General features: G+C 38.2%; 1 protein-coding gene across 2 annotated transcripts in view; it reads left to right on the top strand.

The window, feature by feature from the left end:
* The window catches only part of ERBB3 (erb-b2 receptor tyrosine kinase 3), a 93,186-nt gene that overhangs the window by 61,531 nt on the left and 14,843 nt on the right, over window positions 1-16,812 (top strand). For both annotated transcript variants that reach the window (XM_063426480.1, XM_063426472.1), the window contains exons 5-17: window positions 2,962-3,027; window positions 3,272-3,390; window positions 3,477-3,618; window positions 4,122-4,235; window positions 4,477-4,597; window positions 5,927-6,000; window positions 6,231-6,321; window positions 6,628-6,830; window positions 8,203-8,335; window positions 10,037-10,127; window positions 10,219-10,373; window positions 12,800-12,856; window positions 15,535-15,676. In XM_063426480.1, coding sequence (XP_063282550.1) covers window positions 2,962-3,027; window positions 3,272-3,390; window positions 3,477-3,618; window positions 4,122-4,235; window positions 4,477-4,597; window positions 5,927-6,000; window positions 6,231-6,321; window positions 6,628-6,830; window positions 8,203-8,335; window positions 10,037-10,127; window positions 10,219-10,373; window positions 12,800-12,856; window positions 15,535-15,676 — 1,508 coding nt within the window. The remainder of the gene's footprint in view (window positions 1-2,961; window positions 3,028-3,271; window positions 3,391-3,476; window positions 3,619-4,121; window positions 4,236-4,476; window positions 4,598-5,926; window positions 6,001-6,230; window positions 6,322-6,627; window positions 6,831-8,202; window positions 8,336-10,036; window positions 10,128-10,218; window positions 10,374-12,799; window positions 12,857-15,534; window positions 15,677-16,812) is intronic.

Raw genomic sequence — 16,812 nt, 5'->3', positions numbered from 1 at the left:
TGCAGTAACACAGGGTGTCTGGAGGGAGTATCTGCAGTAACACAGAGTGTCTGGAGGGAGTATCTGCAGTAACACAGAGTGTCTGGGGGGAGTATCTGCTTGTAACATTTATATGCACTGAAAAAAAAATTATTATAAATTGAAAAAATAAAATAAAATGGTTGCAGCTTCCGAATGAATCTAAAATGGATGCTGTCCAGTAGGTGGGAGGGTCTGCTAGGGAGGGTGTGCTGCTGATTGGCTGGAATGTGTCTGCTGACTGTGAGGTACAGGGTCAAAGTTTACTCAATGATAAAGAATAGGGGGCGGACCGAACATCGCATGTGTTCGCCCGCGGTGGCGAACGCGAACATGCTATGTTCGCCGGTAACTATTAGCTGGCGAACCGTTAGGGACATCACTAGTCATCGTCACTATGGCTGAACTTAATGGACGCAAGTCTCTTTTCAGCTATGTAACTATGTAACTAATTATGTAACTATGTCAATTGTCTATGTAATTTGTACGATTTATTATTTGAATAAAATATGGGATTTCTCTCAAATATCAGGCAGATATGGTTATGATTGTATTATTGGAAACAGCACAATAAAAAAAAATGTAAGAAAAAAAATACACATGTCTATGGTTACTGTCGCGGGCTTATTTTAGGTGCTATAAAGTTCAACCCCACAAGCCCTTTTAATAAATATTAGCTCATGCCAACAGAGTGCCAAGACAAACCCAACCTTGGCAAATCTTGCTATCGCTTATCCTATTTCACGAGGCCAGCAATCGTTCCATTTCTGTTCAAATACTTTACAAAACACAGACTAGCTTTTCTAGTTTCAAACAATAATAAAAAAAAAATTGTAAAATAAAGAAAAAAAATACTAAAGATCATGGCTCAGGGCAGTTTGATTAATTTAATGGTGAGCTTCAATTGTGTATTAAAATAGAATATGACTAATTTTCTTACATTGAACATCATAATTTCAAAGGTGTAAAGAGTAAAACACATTAAATAAATTTTTAGTTTACTGGAATAAAGACCCCTAGCATACATTCACTTACATAGACTATAACCATGCACATGATAGAAAACCGCTAGAAAAAATATTATACTCTGATAAGGGCTTATAAAGAGTCCGCTCTGCAGTGTTAAAAAATATTCATAGTTTTTTAACTGCTAAATGACCAGTGGTGGAATAATTCCATCAAAAGAAACCAGACTTTAAAGATCCTGTATCCAAATTAAAATCATCCAACTCACGTAGCCACTGCAGGGGTGTGCAGAGATCCAAATTCATAATAAGCAGAACATTCCGTACTGGATTAGGGTCTTTAGGGACCAGACCGTGGTGATGCCATTAAATATAATTGGCACTTAAGGTGTTAAATTATATGGGTTTGTTTTCTATTTTAACATCTTGGCAAAATTACTAGACAAATTTTGTTTCTAGGCATTTATTTTGTTTTATATTGTTAGTGAAGTGTTCCTCTAAGAGACCTCCCCTCTTATGTACTCAGAACTGTATTTTTGTTTTCTGTAACCTTCATTGGTACCTATCCATCAAATTTAGTTTAACAGCAATTATCTCTGGAATGTAAACAACACTCTTATAAACAGAGCTCCACTATAGCATGGTCAAATGAATCTCAATTATTCATAGAGAATTGATTGAGATACTTTGATTATACCCCCCTTATCAGAGGGAAGGTGTGCTTTTTTGCTTGCTTTTATTTCTTTATGGCTTATTCTTCCGAAATTAGCACTGCCAAAATCATGTAAGCAAGGAGATAAGTGCCTGGGATGGAGAGAGGCCTTAATAATAATCTTCACTGATCCGCAGGTATGCCCCTTCTCCTGTCTGCTGCTCGCACCTGTATAGCCAACTCACACTTGCAGGACGTCTTGCGGGCGGCTCCCTTCCTATAGAATAGCCTACCTACTGCCAATAGACTCTCCTCTAGTCTTCAATTATTTAAAAAGTGCCTCAAAACCCATCTCTTTAGGAAAGTTTATGGCCTCCCATAGTAACCTCCTCTACCTCACATACCTGTCTCTTGCTCTCTCCTAAAGGGCAGCACTCTATTCTCTCCTCCAGCTCTGCTTCACTCCACCTTGTTTGATTGCTACCTTCTGTCCTGTTGGGATTTACACCCCAGCTCCTATAAACTGTAAGCTCGTTTGAGCAGGGCCTCCTTCAATCTATTGTTTCTGTAAGTTTTTTAATTGTCTCATTAGTTGTTAAATCTCCCCCTTTGATAATATTGTAAAGCGCTACGGAATATGCTGGTGCTATAAAAATACCAGTAGTAATAATAATGCTGCTGGTGCAGACTTGGGTCAGGCTTACAGTTCCCCTCAGTTTAATTATGGCATTAACAGCATTCACACATGAAGAAGAGAAATTGTGCAGAAAGACAAAACTTGCATAGTTCCTGATTGCTCAATCTGTTTCTTGCACAAAATCCAGACTGAGAGAGTTGTAGTCCAAAGTACACTGGACAAACAGGAAGTGGGTTCAGGAAATACATCCTGTGAGCAAACACAAGACACTGATATCTGTATAATCCATCAGGGTTATTTACTTTACTAAAATGAGAATTGTTGGGAATGCAAAGTGAATTTCAGATTTAAGGCCAAAATAGACAGACTTAAAAAAAATATCAGTTATATGTTCAATTTAGCTACATTGGCCTTAAATTGGAAATTCGCTTTGTATTTCTGACAATTCTCACTTGTGAATAATAGTGAATAATCCTGTATGTCTCCAAATCATGCGTGGCAGAAATGCCTGTTTTGTTTCTTTAATTAAGCAATTATTTGATTTTATGTATGATGATATCCATGTCTCTACTGCCTACTACTACTGCATCACAGGTTTATGGGTCTTGTAAAGCATATGTTATATATTTAGGAAAGTTATTAGGCAGATAATGAGAAGATGGTAATTAATTAATCACTGTTCTCTACAGGTCAATCATGCCACTCCACCTGCGATGGAAAATGTTGGGGTCCTGGAGAAGAAGACTGCCAGAAATGTAAGTCTCTCTAAAGACACTCTGACTTATGACACAGATGGCTGTAGATGAACATGTGTTTATATGAACATTCTCAATTTTCTTGAAAAAAAATCATTATGCTAGGGAATGCCTCACCAAGTAGTCCGTTTTATTGTAATCTGGTTAAGGTTCAGCTATGGAGTTCAGCTTTTTCAAATAAATGTCAATACTGAAAATGTAAATATGTACATACTGCTAACAGAATAATTATAATTTTTTTAAGTGACTAAGACGATTTGTGCGCAGCAATGCAATGGTCGCTGCTATGGCAGGAAGCCCACAGAGTGCTGCCATGATGAATGTGCAGGGGGCTGCACGGGATCCTCAAACCTTCAGTGTGTTGTAAGTATCTGTCCCAGAATGTAAAACATTGGATGCCCTTCATGCAAACACTTGGCTATAACATAAATGCATTGTATGTCACGCAGGCATGTCAGCACTTTAATAATGACGGAGCCTGTGTCCCACATTGTCCACCGCTACTGATTTACAACCAATTCTCCAATCGTCTGGAACCCAACCCAGATGCCAAGTATCAGTATGGAGGAACTTGTGTCAAGAGCTGCCCACGTACGTACAGTCAATGAAAATACATGATCTATATGTAGACAGTGGTGCGGGCAGTTGTGGGAATTATTTTATGTAAATCTTAAAAAACAGTTGTTCCCCAGCACAGTCCTTAATGTCCCTATTTGAACAGAATTGGGGGGAGAAAGAACCCTGAATCCTGAGAAAGGAGGTTATGGGAACCACTATTCTAGAACATGCAGGTTCATTCTTGTGTATATATCAATAAACAGACAGTGATTTAGACATGTTGAAAACAACCAGGAGCTGGAAGAGATTGTGTCCACTAAACATGACAGCACATTATAATGCTACTCTCTGAGTACACAATATGTCCATACCTAATGCCTCTTTTTATTTAAACTTGTAAGATTATCGAACTTGGTGAAATCATTTTTTCATAAAGTCATATGATTACAACAATATTGTTTAAAATAATTACAAAATAAAAATCCTGGCAAATGTATGCTTTTGCTGCTGTCTGATGGGCGCTCTCTGTTTTCCAGGTAACTTTGTGGTGGATCAGGGTTCCTGTGTCCGTGCTTGTCCAAACACTAAGATGGAAGTGGAGAAGAATGGGGTGAAGATGTGTGAACCATGTTCCGGGCTGTGTCCTAAAGGTAACTTGCATCAGAACAACAACGCTAGCCATCAAAAGTAATAAAGATCAAGATGTTTAATTGTTATTGAATTGCAATTATTAAAATACTTAGCAAAGAGCCTGTTTTAGCTCAAAGATAGCTGTAGATCCAGAGGCAAACAATTCCTTGTTGTAAGCACATGGAACTCATATTGGGCATAGTATGTTCATTCTGCATAATTTTCATTATCTGATGATATTTCTTCTTCCACTTTCTATAGCATGCGAGGGGACAGGACTCGGGAGCAAATATCAGACAGTGGACGCAAGCAATATTGATAAATTTGTCAACTGTACCAAAATTCTGGGAAACTTGGATTTCCTCATCATTGGTTTAGAGGGGTAAGGTGGTACATGTCCTAAATGTTTGCAGTAGAATATAGCTACTCAAAGGGAAGTTTTTGCTGCAGGTGGTAGTTGCATCGACTTAACACAAGCAATTGGTGGTGCTGGCTGAATGCTAGGAAATTTAATTTTAAGCAATTTAATGACTTACACAATGTCTTGGAATAGGAATAAGAAACAGATATGTTATGTAATTTGGGATACAATGCAGATAAAATGTGAGATCCCTCTAACATATCCCCAACCTGTTCTGCCTTTCTATGAGCACAGATCAAGTCCACACATTACTGCTGCTCTTTAATACAATCATAGCTGCCATTAATGGCAATACTTTAATGCCAGAGGTTTTGTGAAACCAGTAATGCCAAAGTGTCACAAGTTGAGTTTTTCTATTGTTGGTGTTGTAATTGTTATAATCGTGCCTATACATTGCCTATATTTATGGCATTGAAATGCAAAGTTTGGATTGAACACGTTAAATTGTTTGAATGGAATTCATTTCCTTAATGTCCGGTTCTCATTTTCTATTTATACTATGCTTACTATAATTCCTACACCTGAACTTGAAGGTTCCATAAGTGTCCTGGCCCAACGCAAACTAACAAACAAAAGGAATGGTGCAGTCAGAAGCACTGTGGTAACACACACGTCCCTAGCATATGCCCAGCTTCTGTTGGTTACTGCTGTGTCTCATCTCCTACTGATGTTAATAGTCCATTCATTTTGAACTATATATAGATGTCATAAATATTACGTGCATGTTAACTCCCTATGGACCAAATGAACATTCATTCTGGGCTATCATCACGATCTGGGTGGTGCAGAAGAAGATCCCATGTCCTGATTTGTTTTTCAGTTTGGCATTACTTTTTTAATGTTTATTAATTTAATGTTTAGAACATGCCATGTCAGCTTTGGAATCGATTTCATGATGACAGAGTGAAGAGTTTCACAACTCAATTATCTTTAATTTGGTCATAATTTATCAACCATGCTGGCATTTTAAATTAGTTCTCTTACTCATATTTATTATTTCAAGGAGTTGTATTTGTACTTTTGTCTCTCATACTCTCAGGTGTCCTTTGCAGATAAATTAATTGTCACTCAAGATACGTGACTTTTTCCTGTAATAGGAGCATAGGGTTGATTACAGCATGTGCCAGTTTAAAGAATTAGCTGCTTTTAAGCAGATGCATTTCACTAGCCAAGTGGCCATTTCATTTTGCAATTGTGGAGGTGTTAGTGGCAGGTTACTTTATGGATGCTCTAAGTAATTTATAATACATAATGCATTTATACAGAACAATCTGTATGTTTAACCCATAGCGATGTATGGAGGGAAGTGCCACCACTGGACCCCAGCAAGCTAAAAGTATTTCAAGCAGTGCGAGAAATCACAGGTAAGCAAGACTATGGAAATATAAAAGAACCTTGGGTTTTTATTCACATTATTTCATATTGAAAATAAAACTTCCAAGAAAGAATATTAAAACAGAACCTTTGGAATTGTGGGAGCTATAAGGTTTACACTAAATGATGCAGCTGAATAGGTATTGGACAAATAAAAAAAAAGCATCTTCCTGCTGTTTATTGCCCTACCTCATCGAAGGTTTCTTTCATTTGTTCTTAGGGTACTTAAACATCCAGTACTGGCCAAAACATATGAATGACTTCAGCGTGTTCGCTAATCTTACAACCATTGGAGGTCGAACTCTCTACAAGTGAGTGGAATTTACTTCTCCTTCCTTTTTGCAGAATGATATTTATTAAATGCATCATTTACTTATATATAAATATGCCTGTCTGTTTCAGATAAAAATTGGACTGTTTAGTAATAGTAAATATAGACCAGTCTCTGTGTCTCTCTGTTTGTGCTCTTCTCTCCTGCTATAATTTTATGTCCCAGTCTGATCCTGCACAGTGAGATTGGATGTGTATTGCATAGTGACTATATATGTCTGCTGTCAATCCAGCTCTGTGCCCTCTGCCCTCAGACCTAATAATCAAGCTTCTCTTGTACATTGCAGCCGGGGTTTCTCACTGCTGGTGATGAAGAACGATAACGTGACGTCTCTCGGGTTCCGTTCACTGAGGGAGATCAGTGCTGGGAAAGTCTATATCACAGAGAACCAGAAACTCTGCTACTACCATACCATTAACTGGACATCTTTGTTTCTAACTCCCAAGCAGAGACAGGAAATTAAGAACAACACACCTGCATCCAAGTGTAGTAAGTCTCCTGCATGGTGTATGCATTGTGGTGGCGCATTGTAGTCTACAGCAGCTCTAAAACCAAAATGTGTCTTTGTCAGTTTGTTTTCTTTTTATTCCATCTTATTTTTCCAAATTCAGAAAAAGCATTCTGATAGAAGGTCCTAGTTATAGTGGAGTTAATGTTTCACCACAATGCTGGAGCCAAGAGAGGCCCACATGCCTTTTACAGTGAGTTAAACATAAAGTAGTAGAGAAGTCAAATTAGAAATGCCATGCTTTGTTCCAGCTCCCCCACACATCCATTGCGATAAATGTGTCACACACTCGTGGCCACTGGAATGTAAGGGGGGGGGGGGAACTAAGAGTTCAGGCATGACAATTCTGCACTGACTTGCATTGTACTAATCACAGTATGGTGCTATACTAGTCACAATGTTAAGTTCTCTATGAATACTTTAGAACTATGTCATTGATGTGATTTGACTTAATATTTGTGTGCCCTTTAAGGTATGAACAGTTAAAATTAGCATATGCCAAAATATAATTCACTGGCTTTTCATTAGTTGGCATATTGTCATTTTAACCAAGAAGTTGTTTATTCCTTAAACCAGGATTGAGTAACAGTCCATAGTCTTAGCGGACAGTTGGGTAGTTAGACGGTTGGACAGTTGTAAACATATATTACATACTGTTGCTCTCAGTCTACTTCAGTTTTTTATGTCTTGTCATGGTCCTCAGTGTTTACACTGCATCCCTTCTCTGATTTAATTTTAAAGAATTAATAAAATTAAAACAAATAACTCACCTTTTCTCAGAGTCTCCTTCTGTGCTTCCGCGACTTCCTCCTCGGGTTGCGTCATCCTATGTTACGATTTGAGAACCAGGAAATAAGATTCCCTGCTTTTGTACCCAGAGGGCTTGGAGGTTTGGCTTGAGGCCCTCTTCCAAGCCCTCAAATTAGTGAATTAAAGGGTTTTGGGGGGTAGGAGAATGGGACAGGACTATAGGTACTATGACAACTTCAATAAAATTAAGTTGTTAAAGTGCTTACGGTAAGTGTCCCCTTTAAGCAGAACACCAGATTTTTCTCTTGGTCCATCCTGACACACAGGGCCAGACTTATTTTAAAGCACGCAAGAGCGTTTAACTGGGTGATTGAATAGCATCTAGTTAATTTGATATAACACCTTTTATTATCAGTTCTCTGACAGGTGATATTTGTATTTATTATTGCATGACCTATTGTGGTATTTGAATGTGCCTGTACCTAGAACATATATGATAGTTTGCATAGGTAGTATTTACTGAACCTATCTGGTGTCCAGTGGCCAAACCCTCTACATTACCTTTGTAAATAGGTTGACGTAACTTTCCTTGTTTAATTGTAGTACAAGAAGGAAAGGTTTGTGACCCACTCTGCTCGTCTGCTGGATGCTGGGGACCTGGACCTGACCAATGCCTGACTTGCAAGAATTACAGCCGAGATGGCATCTGTGTGCCATCCTGCAACTTCTCACATGGGTGAGATCTACAGCCCAGAAAGAAATAAGCAGCTTATTATATTATGTGCTATTCTAATTGTAAACATTAGCATTATTACCATTGATATAGTGTTCTGCATTATGTTACACTTTTACTGTGGGTCTACAAAACAGGACACAACTGACAAGTTAATATGAACAGAACTGAGTAAATTTAGTAGATAAGCTTTTGGACTTTACACTGAAAGGATCACTATAGGGCCAGGAACACAAACATGTATTCCTGACCCAATAGAGTTAAAACCACCATCTAGCCCCCCTGGGTCCCTCATGCCTTCATAAATATAGTAAAAATCTTACTGTATTCAAGCCAGAAGCTGTAACTCTGCATGCTGTCTGCCTAAAAAAAAAAACCAAGTAGTCTGCTGACATCATCAGAAGTGGTAGCCTGATCCAATTACAATGCTTCCCCATAGGATTGGCTGAGACTGACAAAAAGGCAGATCAGGGGCAGAGCCAGCATGATTCAAACACAGCCCTGGCCAATCAGCGTCTCCTCATAGAGATGAATTGAATCAATTAATCTCTATGAGGAAAGACCCAGGAAGGATCTCTAACAGCCATCTGAGGAGTGGCCAGTGAAGTTATCACTAGGCTGTAATGTAAACACTGCATTTTCTCTGAAAAGACCGTGTTTACAGCAAAAAGCCTGAAGGGAATGATTCTACTCACCAGAACAAATTAAATAAGCTGTAGTTGTGCTGGTGACTATAGTGTCCCTTTAATTCAATTGATGGATTTATGTATATTTACATTTCCAACTATAGATATTTACTGACATAGGAGAAGGGGAAATTATTTGATTACCTTAGATGAGATTTGATTACCTTATTTGATTACCTTAGATGAGGTAAGACTAGTTTTGTATCCCTGTACTTCTTCTTAGAGGTATTAATCCAATATGTGTTTGATTATGCTGGAACAGCTTTTAGCAATACAATCTGGATTTTAACTTTGCCACTGTAAAAATAAAATTAAACATAATGATAACATAATAGTAATGTGAAACCTCTTTTGATCTTAAAGCATGTCCTTTGTTATCTGTAAAGACTTGCAGAGGACTTCACATTGACCTTAATAAGTGGTTTATAATCTTTTATTAACAGGAATTCAAATTATATACATCCCATTAGCTTGAAGACCCAATTTAAATTTAATAAAGTACATTTTATAAAATAAAATACTCCATTAGAATCTTCCTATTGTGAAAGGATTTTCCATTTTACTGAGAAAAGCATTGATACCACAATAAACAACTTATTGAGAGAACTTACCTGGAACCTGGATGAAATTGTATGTTCCAAAGAGGAACAACTAAATTAGCACGGTACCTAGTGTTGGGCCATAACCCAGAATTTAGACGGTCTGCCTTAAATAAACATACATATGATAAATATTTAATGTGTAAAGTATAAACATGTTTGCAATATAATGTGCTGAGCATATGCAACTAAATATGGTTTCAAGCTTATGTACACATATTATTTTTATTGAAATAAGAACATGTATTTAGAGAAAAAGTGGAGCCTTTTATCTATCTGTAGTTAGGATTAGGATCAACATACCAATAGAAACCAATATAATATATTGCTATTTGACTTTTCATAGCATGGCACTGCACCTTGTTTAATGAAAAGTAATTTTGGTTTATGAAATCCTTTCCTCATTCTTCTCTTTGCAGTGATAACAGAGAGTTTGCCAGTGTTGGGCTTTGCCAACCCTGTCATGCAGAGTGTTACATGATGGAGGGAGGTTTGGCCTGCAATGGAACAGTAAGTCCTGCACATGACAATGTAATAACTTGATTACTCATTAGATTTATGTGTCTCTCTACATTGCTTGTATTCTATACAATTCCTGCAGGGTCCAGATGCTTGCTTCAAATGTGCAAACTATCGTGATGGGCTGAACTGTGTGAACAAATGTCCAAATGGGATATTTGGAGACAAGGGTCCCATTTTCAAGTATCCTGATGATATGAATGACTGTCAGCCATGTCACGAAAACTGCACACAAGGGTGAGTGTCAAGTCTGGACAATGGTCTTCTTACAAATCAAATAAGAATTATTCACCACTCCTAAAAATGAAAGGTGCAGGAAGTGTAGATCTGCAACATGTTTGGGCCACACTGTGTGTGGTTTTTTGTTGAATTACAATGCCAGCCTATATAGTAAGTCAAGAAGGCTAGGTAGCTAATGGCTGTCTGAGCATTGTGGGAATTTTATTTCAATATCAGGTTGGATGATCTTTGTTGGCCAGGGCTCTCAAAGGTTTTTAAGCTTTTTTCAGTGATAAAACTGCTCTAGTACCTTTATTATTTTATAGAGTTCAGACTTAGTGAGTTTTATTACACAGGGCCTATGGAGTACCATAAAAAATGAGATGCAAGTATCTTGCTTATCAAGCAACATCAGTCAGAGATACACTTAATACCTTTATACGAACATCTTACCCTATTAGATAGATGCCATTATTTTTTGCTCCGGTGGCGAAACTGAAGCGGCGCAAAGCAGGGGCCTGCTTATCTCCACACTTCATTAGCTATGGGAACCATGTAGCAAACTCCATCTACAGCAGAGACCTTCCATGTACATCAGCATTTATATGGCACTGACTTGCCGGACTCTGCACATGGGAAACAGATCCCAGAAGCCAGTAAGGGCTCCTGCAGGAACCAGGGATATTGGCTCTATATTACAGAGACAGGTGCACAACAAGATGGCTGACTCTGAAGGCCATGAGGCCACTAGCAGATCAGATTATTTACATTCAGCCCAGGTCTCGGAGACTGTCACAGCTTCCCCAGGCGTTGATGAGGGTTCTGCCCTAACTATTAAACAGGGGACTTGTTCCAAGGCATTCAGAAAGTAAATGCTGTAGATATAGCAGTTGTTAAAAAAGAGATCCAAGCAGTTATAGATCGAGACTCAAAGGAGGACATCTTGTTTTATACAATGGTATGTCATCTTTGAAGGACTCCCTTCATAACCTCCACACCTCACAAAATAATCGCAACATACATGTAGCAGTATTTGAAGATAGAAGTAGGTGTTGCAATACAAAATTTCAGAATATCCCTGACACTACAACAACTATATCACTACTACAATATCACCACTTATGCTGTCTGGTGTCCTCTATCCTACCTCCAAGCCAATCCAAAAAGGTTACCATTCAAAGGATATACAGAATTAGTAAGTCCCCGCAGGCACCAGGATCGGTCTTCTGTGATGTGTTTACCCAGTGCTCAGACTACCAAAATAAAAGGCACATTATGATGGCTTTACAAGACGAGAGGCCATACACATTTGAATCGTCTCAGCTCACAGTTTACCAAGATCTCACCTGAGCTACTCTCCAATGAATGACATCCAATTGCACAATTACAAGCCGACTAAAAGAGGCCAGTATAACTTACCATTGGTCAGTGTCGAGGTTTCTGTCTATAAGCCACATCGGAACTGTACTTAGGATTTCATCTGTACAGTAGGCTCCAACATTTCTTGAGACACTGAGACTGATCACACCACCACCGGATTCCTCAGGACTTACAGGCAGTCGGACATGGGACCTATCAATACTAGTCCCTTTTGTATCTGGAGAAGGTTGGGATATGATATTGGAATATGGGGACTTGACTTCTAGGAACCAAATTTGCGATCTCCACTCAGGAAATATAATGTTATGATACATTCAGTTTTATTTTATATTATTCGTTCCTAGTTGCTTGACATCATGCTCTTGGGTTGGTCAAGGGTTCATGTCATGACCCAGTAGCCTTATGCTACATACAGCTCTAACTGCCATTACCCCTTCCCCCCTGCTGCCCTATGGTAAGGGGTATTCAACTCCCTTGAGCCTATATCTCCCAACCCATACTGTAGCTGAAATCACAGATTTCTACTTGTAACCCTTGTACTCTTGTATACGGGGGGCTCATGGGCAATTCAACGTGTCTGATTACACCAGAGAGAAATTCAGAAGGTTTAAACACAATTATTTTGATATAGCAATCTCAAATGTATCCTGACTCTTCCCTTCAAGATTCTAGTGACCCACAATATCGTGTTGTACTTTATTTCTATGTTATACATGGTTTAATAAGTTGTTCTTGTAGCTGTGAAACTTTATTTTAAATTTATCTTCTACTTAAACAAAAAAAAGTGACATTTATACTATTTGTGAATTGTTATCATACAACCTTATTGCGCAACATTACTAAAGCTTGCATTGAATCATATATCTCAATGAAAATTAAAATTTTGAAAAAAACAAAGAACTGAGCTGTGGTTTTCAGTGTAACCATATTATAAATAATATTATAATAATAATATGTTCTGCTGTATGACAGGGAAGCATACATGTGCCTCCTTCTTATGGGAGAGCAGTTTCTCACTGATGAGGCATTTTGTGCACTAACCAATCTCGTTTCTTGTCTAACAGGTGTACAGGACCGGGAATCAAGAATTGCAATGGCATGGCAGTACATGCTCATGAAAGGTAACCATTCCGAGCATATCTTCATGTAAAATATATTCATTGCAGGATCACTATTTACGTCAGCTTTTTACAAAGTAAAAGGGCACAATGCCCAGTGCAAGCAAGTGCCAATATCCTCCTTACTTTAAATAGTTAGTATTGAAGGTGAGAAATAGGCGCATTGAATATCGATCTGCAAAAAAAACTATTGCTAAGACTGCAAGCTCTACTCATAGACTAGAGAAGTTAAACATAGATGGTACTATGTTTTAAATAACCATTTTTTAAATAAAAGAATAATTTCAGTAGGTAATGGAAAAAATGTTAACGCAGGCTTACAAGTATTTACATGTTTATTTATTTATTTATTTTAAACATTTACATGAACATTTCTCATTTTATCATTTAAAGGAAGTAAATAAAACATATTTCCCAACCATATACCACAGCAAAGTTAGGTGAATACAAACAACTTAACATAACTAAGAGTCCATTTTTAATCCCATAGGCTGACCCAGAGAGCTTGCAGTTAAACCCAGCACCAGATTGCTTGTTTAATACAAGATACCCACATGTATTGCAGTTTGCCCAATGCCAGAATATGCCCATGCAATCCAATATACGCATTGCCTTAGGCACAACAGCAAATACAAACAATTCAATGTATAAATTATACTGTATAGTATTTAAAACATGCAACTAAATCAAAACATATTTAAAAATTACAAACACACTGGGCTTCACTAACCCCACTATCTACTCTATCAGCGGACATAATTGTGAGATGAAAGGCAAGTGAAAAGAGAACAGTTTAACATTTCCCAGCTTTGTTATTAATACAAAGGCTTTCTCTGTATCCCGAATAGCATTAACTTCCCTTGATATTTGAAAAAGAAAATAAAGAATGCATTACTATCCTTTTGTATGTGGCATGGAATCTCCCTAATCTACCTGGGTATTTAGTGTTAGATTGTGTTATTTATCTTTTTACCATCCGTAGAAGCTACTATAATACAGACAGGTTCATCACTTATATGTAATAAATGGTATTGCAAAATGGGTGAAGTATGGGTTTGTTGTCTATTTTGTTTTTCTTATTCAGACAGAAGGTCTGTAAATTGAGGTGTATAACGTTCTAATTTATAGAATGTTCTGTAGAATCAATATGGTCCTGGCTTCCGGGCACAAAATGGTGTGTGACATCACGCATGTGTGTTTTTATGTAGATATATCTATACAGCCCAGTCTGGAAGCGAATATACAAACAGCAATATTCTACAGTAGTGTTGTGCTAGTAATTGGACTCATCACACTCGCTCTGTCATACTAAATTTGGTTTGCAATATTTTTAAAAGTACAGCTGACCCTTTTTAAGTTGTAAAATAACTTTATGCACATGGATACCAGTTTACGTACAAAAACTCTCACAGTAAGACAATTATATGTGAAGACATCAGTAATGAGCTTCATTATATTAGTCATCAAGTGACTCAGATGTGAATAAAGAAAGTTATATTTTGTAGGTGTCTCCCAGTTAAACACAGTGCTAAAGGGATTGAACACATAATTTTTATGTGCATTGTATCTATATATGTATATATATATATATATATATATATATGTGTGTGTGTGTGTGTGTGTGTGTGTATATATATATATATATATATATATATATATATATTTATTTACATTTATTATTATTATCTAGCACTAACAAGCGACTGACAGACCTTCCGAACTGAGGCATGTTCATGTAAAACTTGGAGGAGGCAATTTATGCACTCTTTGGAAATTGCAATACACATTACAAACTCATCCGGATTAGTTTATTAATATAATGCATTGTTTATCTAAATGTATAGGTAAATACAACTCCCCGGTTTTGCACCCTTTCTTGTCAGAGGTGCCTCATTCCAGGGCCTTAGTTGATCTTGTACTGCTGAGAGCCCCAGAAGGAAGGATTTCCCAAGAAAGTGGGATAATCCTCAGCAGGCATTCGGTTGCTAGGATAGGACCTGCCAAAAATGGGGTACATTGGCGTAGTGGCATGCTTATGCAATGTACAGTCATATACTGTAACTAACCCTCAATTAGGTGTTTATAAAAAAAAAAATAATATCTATAAAATTATGTGAGCTTTAAATTTGCTGTCTGGTGAATAAGTGATTTCTTATATGATATATATGTGTGTGCATGCATGTGTGCGTGTATGTGTAAAATCACAAATGAATAAGAATCTTGTAACCTCCCTTTCTCAAGTATAAAGCATTTCTAAACAAATACGACACATAGAATTCAAAGTTGAATTATGATACTGGGGTTAAAGGGGCATGAGTGCAGATAAGACACAGGTCTGATAACATTTTCTATCACTTTGAAAGTTTTTAATTTTGAAATAATTCCGGTCTCTGTGCTTGACTGCCATCTAGGGGCTTCAAAGCCCAAATGCACAAATATTTATAGTATGTAAATTCAAATAGTAGCCGTATTAATCTAGCGATTTAGATGTAACATATCAGCTTATAGTATGTTGTAATACTTTTTATTGTACTAAACTGTTAAAAAAGGATAACTGTTTTGTTTTTTTGTTTTGTTTTTTTTTGCGGTAAAGGTGCATGTTATAGTATGGTAGTTGTAGGCCATTTTTATGTGTCAGTCATCTTGTCATTTGACTAACCCAGTCTTTGTTTTCCTTGCAGCAAGACTCAAACAGTGGTTGCAGTGGCAGTAGTGGCATCTATATTTGTTGTGTGCTCCTGCGTCATCCTTATACTACTTTACTGGAGAGGGATAAAAATCCGTAAGAAGCGAGCAATGAGGCGATACTTGGAGAGAGGAGAGGTGAGTGTAGTATATCATTGGAGTGATGTGGGGCAATCTGGGAATAATGAGAAAAAATTTAAACTAGGTGAAATTCACTCTAAGTAAACCTTTGTTGACAATCACAGAGGTCAGATTTTTCTTGTAGTTGGCCACCAGGTTTGCACACATCTCAGGAGGGATTTTGTCCCACTCCTCTTTGCATGTCCTCTCCAAATCAGTAAGGTTTCGAGGCTGACGTTTGGCAACTCGAACCTTCAGCTCCCTCCACAGATTTTCTATGGGATTAAGGCCTGGAGGCTGGCTACGTGACTCCAGGACCTTAATGGACCACTATAGGCACCCAGACCACGTCAGCTCAATGAAGTGGTCTGGGTGCCAGGTCCCCCTAGTTTTAACCCTGCAGCTGAAAACATAGTAGTTTCAAAGAAACTGCTATGTTTACACTGCAGGGTTAATCCAGCCTTCAGTGGCTGTCTCCCTGACAGCCACTAATGACCGCTTCCACGATTTACACTGAGTAAATCACACTTATTTGACGCTGGACGCCCTCACGGAGTCCAGCGTCAAATAAGATCCCCATAGGAAAGCATTGAGTAATGCCTTCCTATGGGTGGGTTTGAATGAGCGCGCGCCTCTGGCCGGCCATGCGCATTCGGCTCCACTCGGGAGCTTCTGCCGACGGGAAGGAGAGGTCACCAGCACCGAGAGAGCCCGGCGCTGGATTATGGTAAGTGGCTGAAGGGGTTTTAACTCTGAATCATTCAGATGTTCATTGGCAAACTTCAGACAGGCCTGTACATGTGCTTTCTTGAGCAGGGGGACTTTTGGGGCGCTGCAGGATTTTAGTCCTTCACGGCGTAGTGTGTTACCAGTTGTTTTCTTGGTGACTATGGTCCCAGCTGCCTTGAGATCATTAACAAGATCAACCCGTGTAGTTCTGGGCTGATTCATCACCGTTCTTATGATCTTTGAAACTCCACGAGGTGAGATCTTGCATGGAGCACCCGACCGAGGGAGACTGACAGTTATTTTGTGTTTCTTCCATTTGCGAATAATCACACCAACTGTTGTCACCTTCTCACAAAGGTGCTTGGTGATGGTCTTGTAGCCCATTCCAGCCTTGTGTAGGTCTACAATCTTGTCCCTGACATCCT

This window comes from Pelobates fuscus, chromosome 1 (genome assembly GCF_036172605.1).
Source record: "Pelobates fuscus isolate aPelFus1 chromosome 1, aPelFus1.pri, whole genome shotgun sequence".
Lineage (NCBI taxonomy): Eukaryota > Metazoa > Chordata > Amphibia > Anura > Pelobatidae > Pelobates > Pelobates fuscus.
This window is presented reverse-complemented; position numbering and strand designations above follow the sequence as displayed.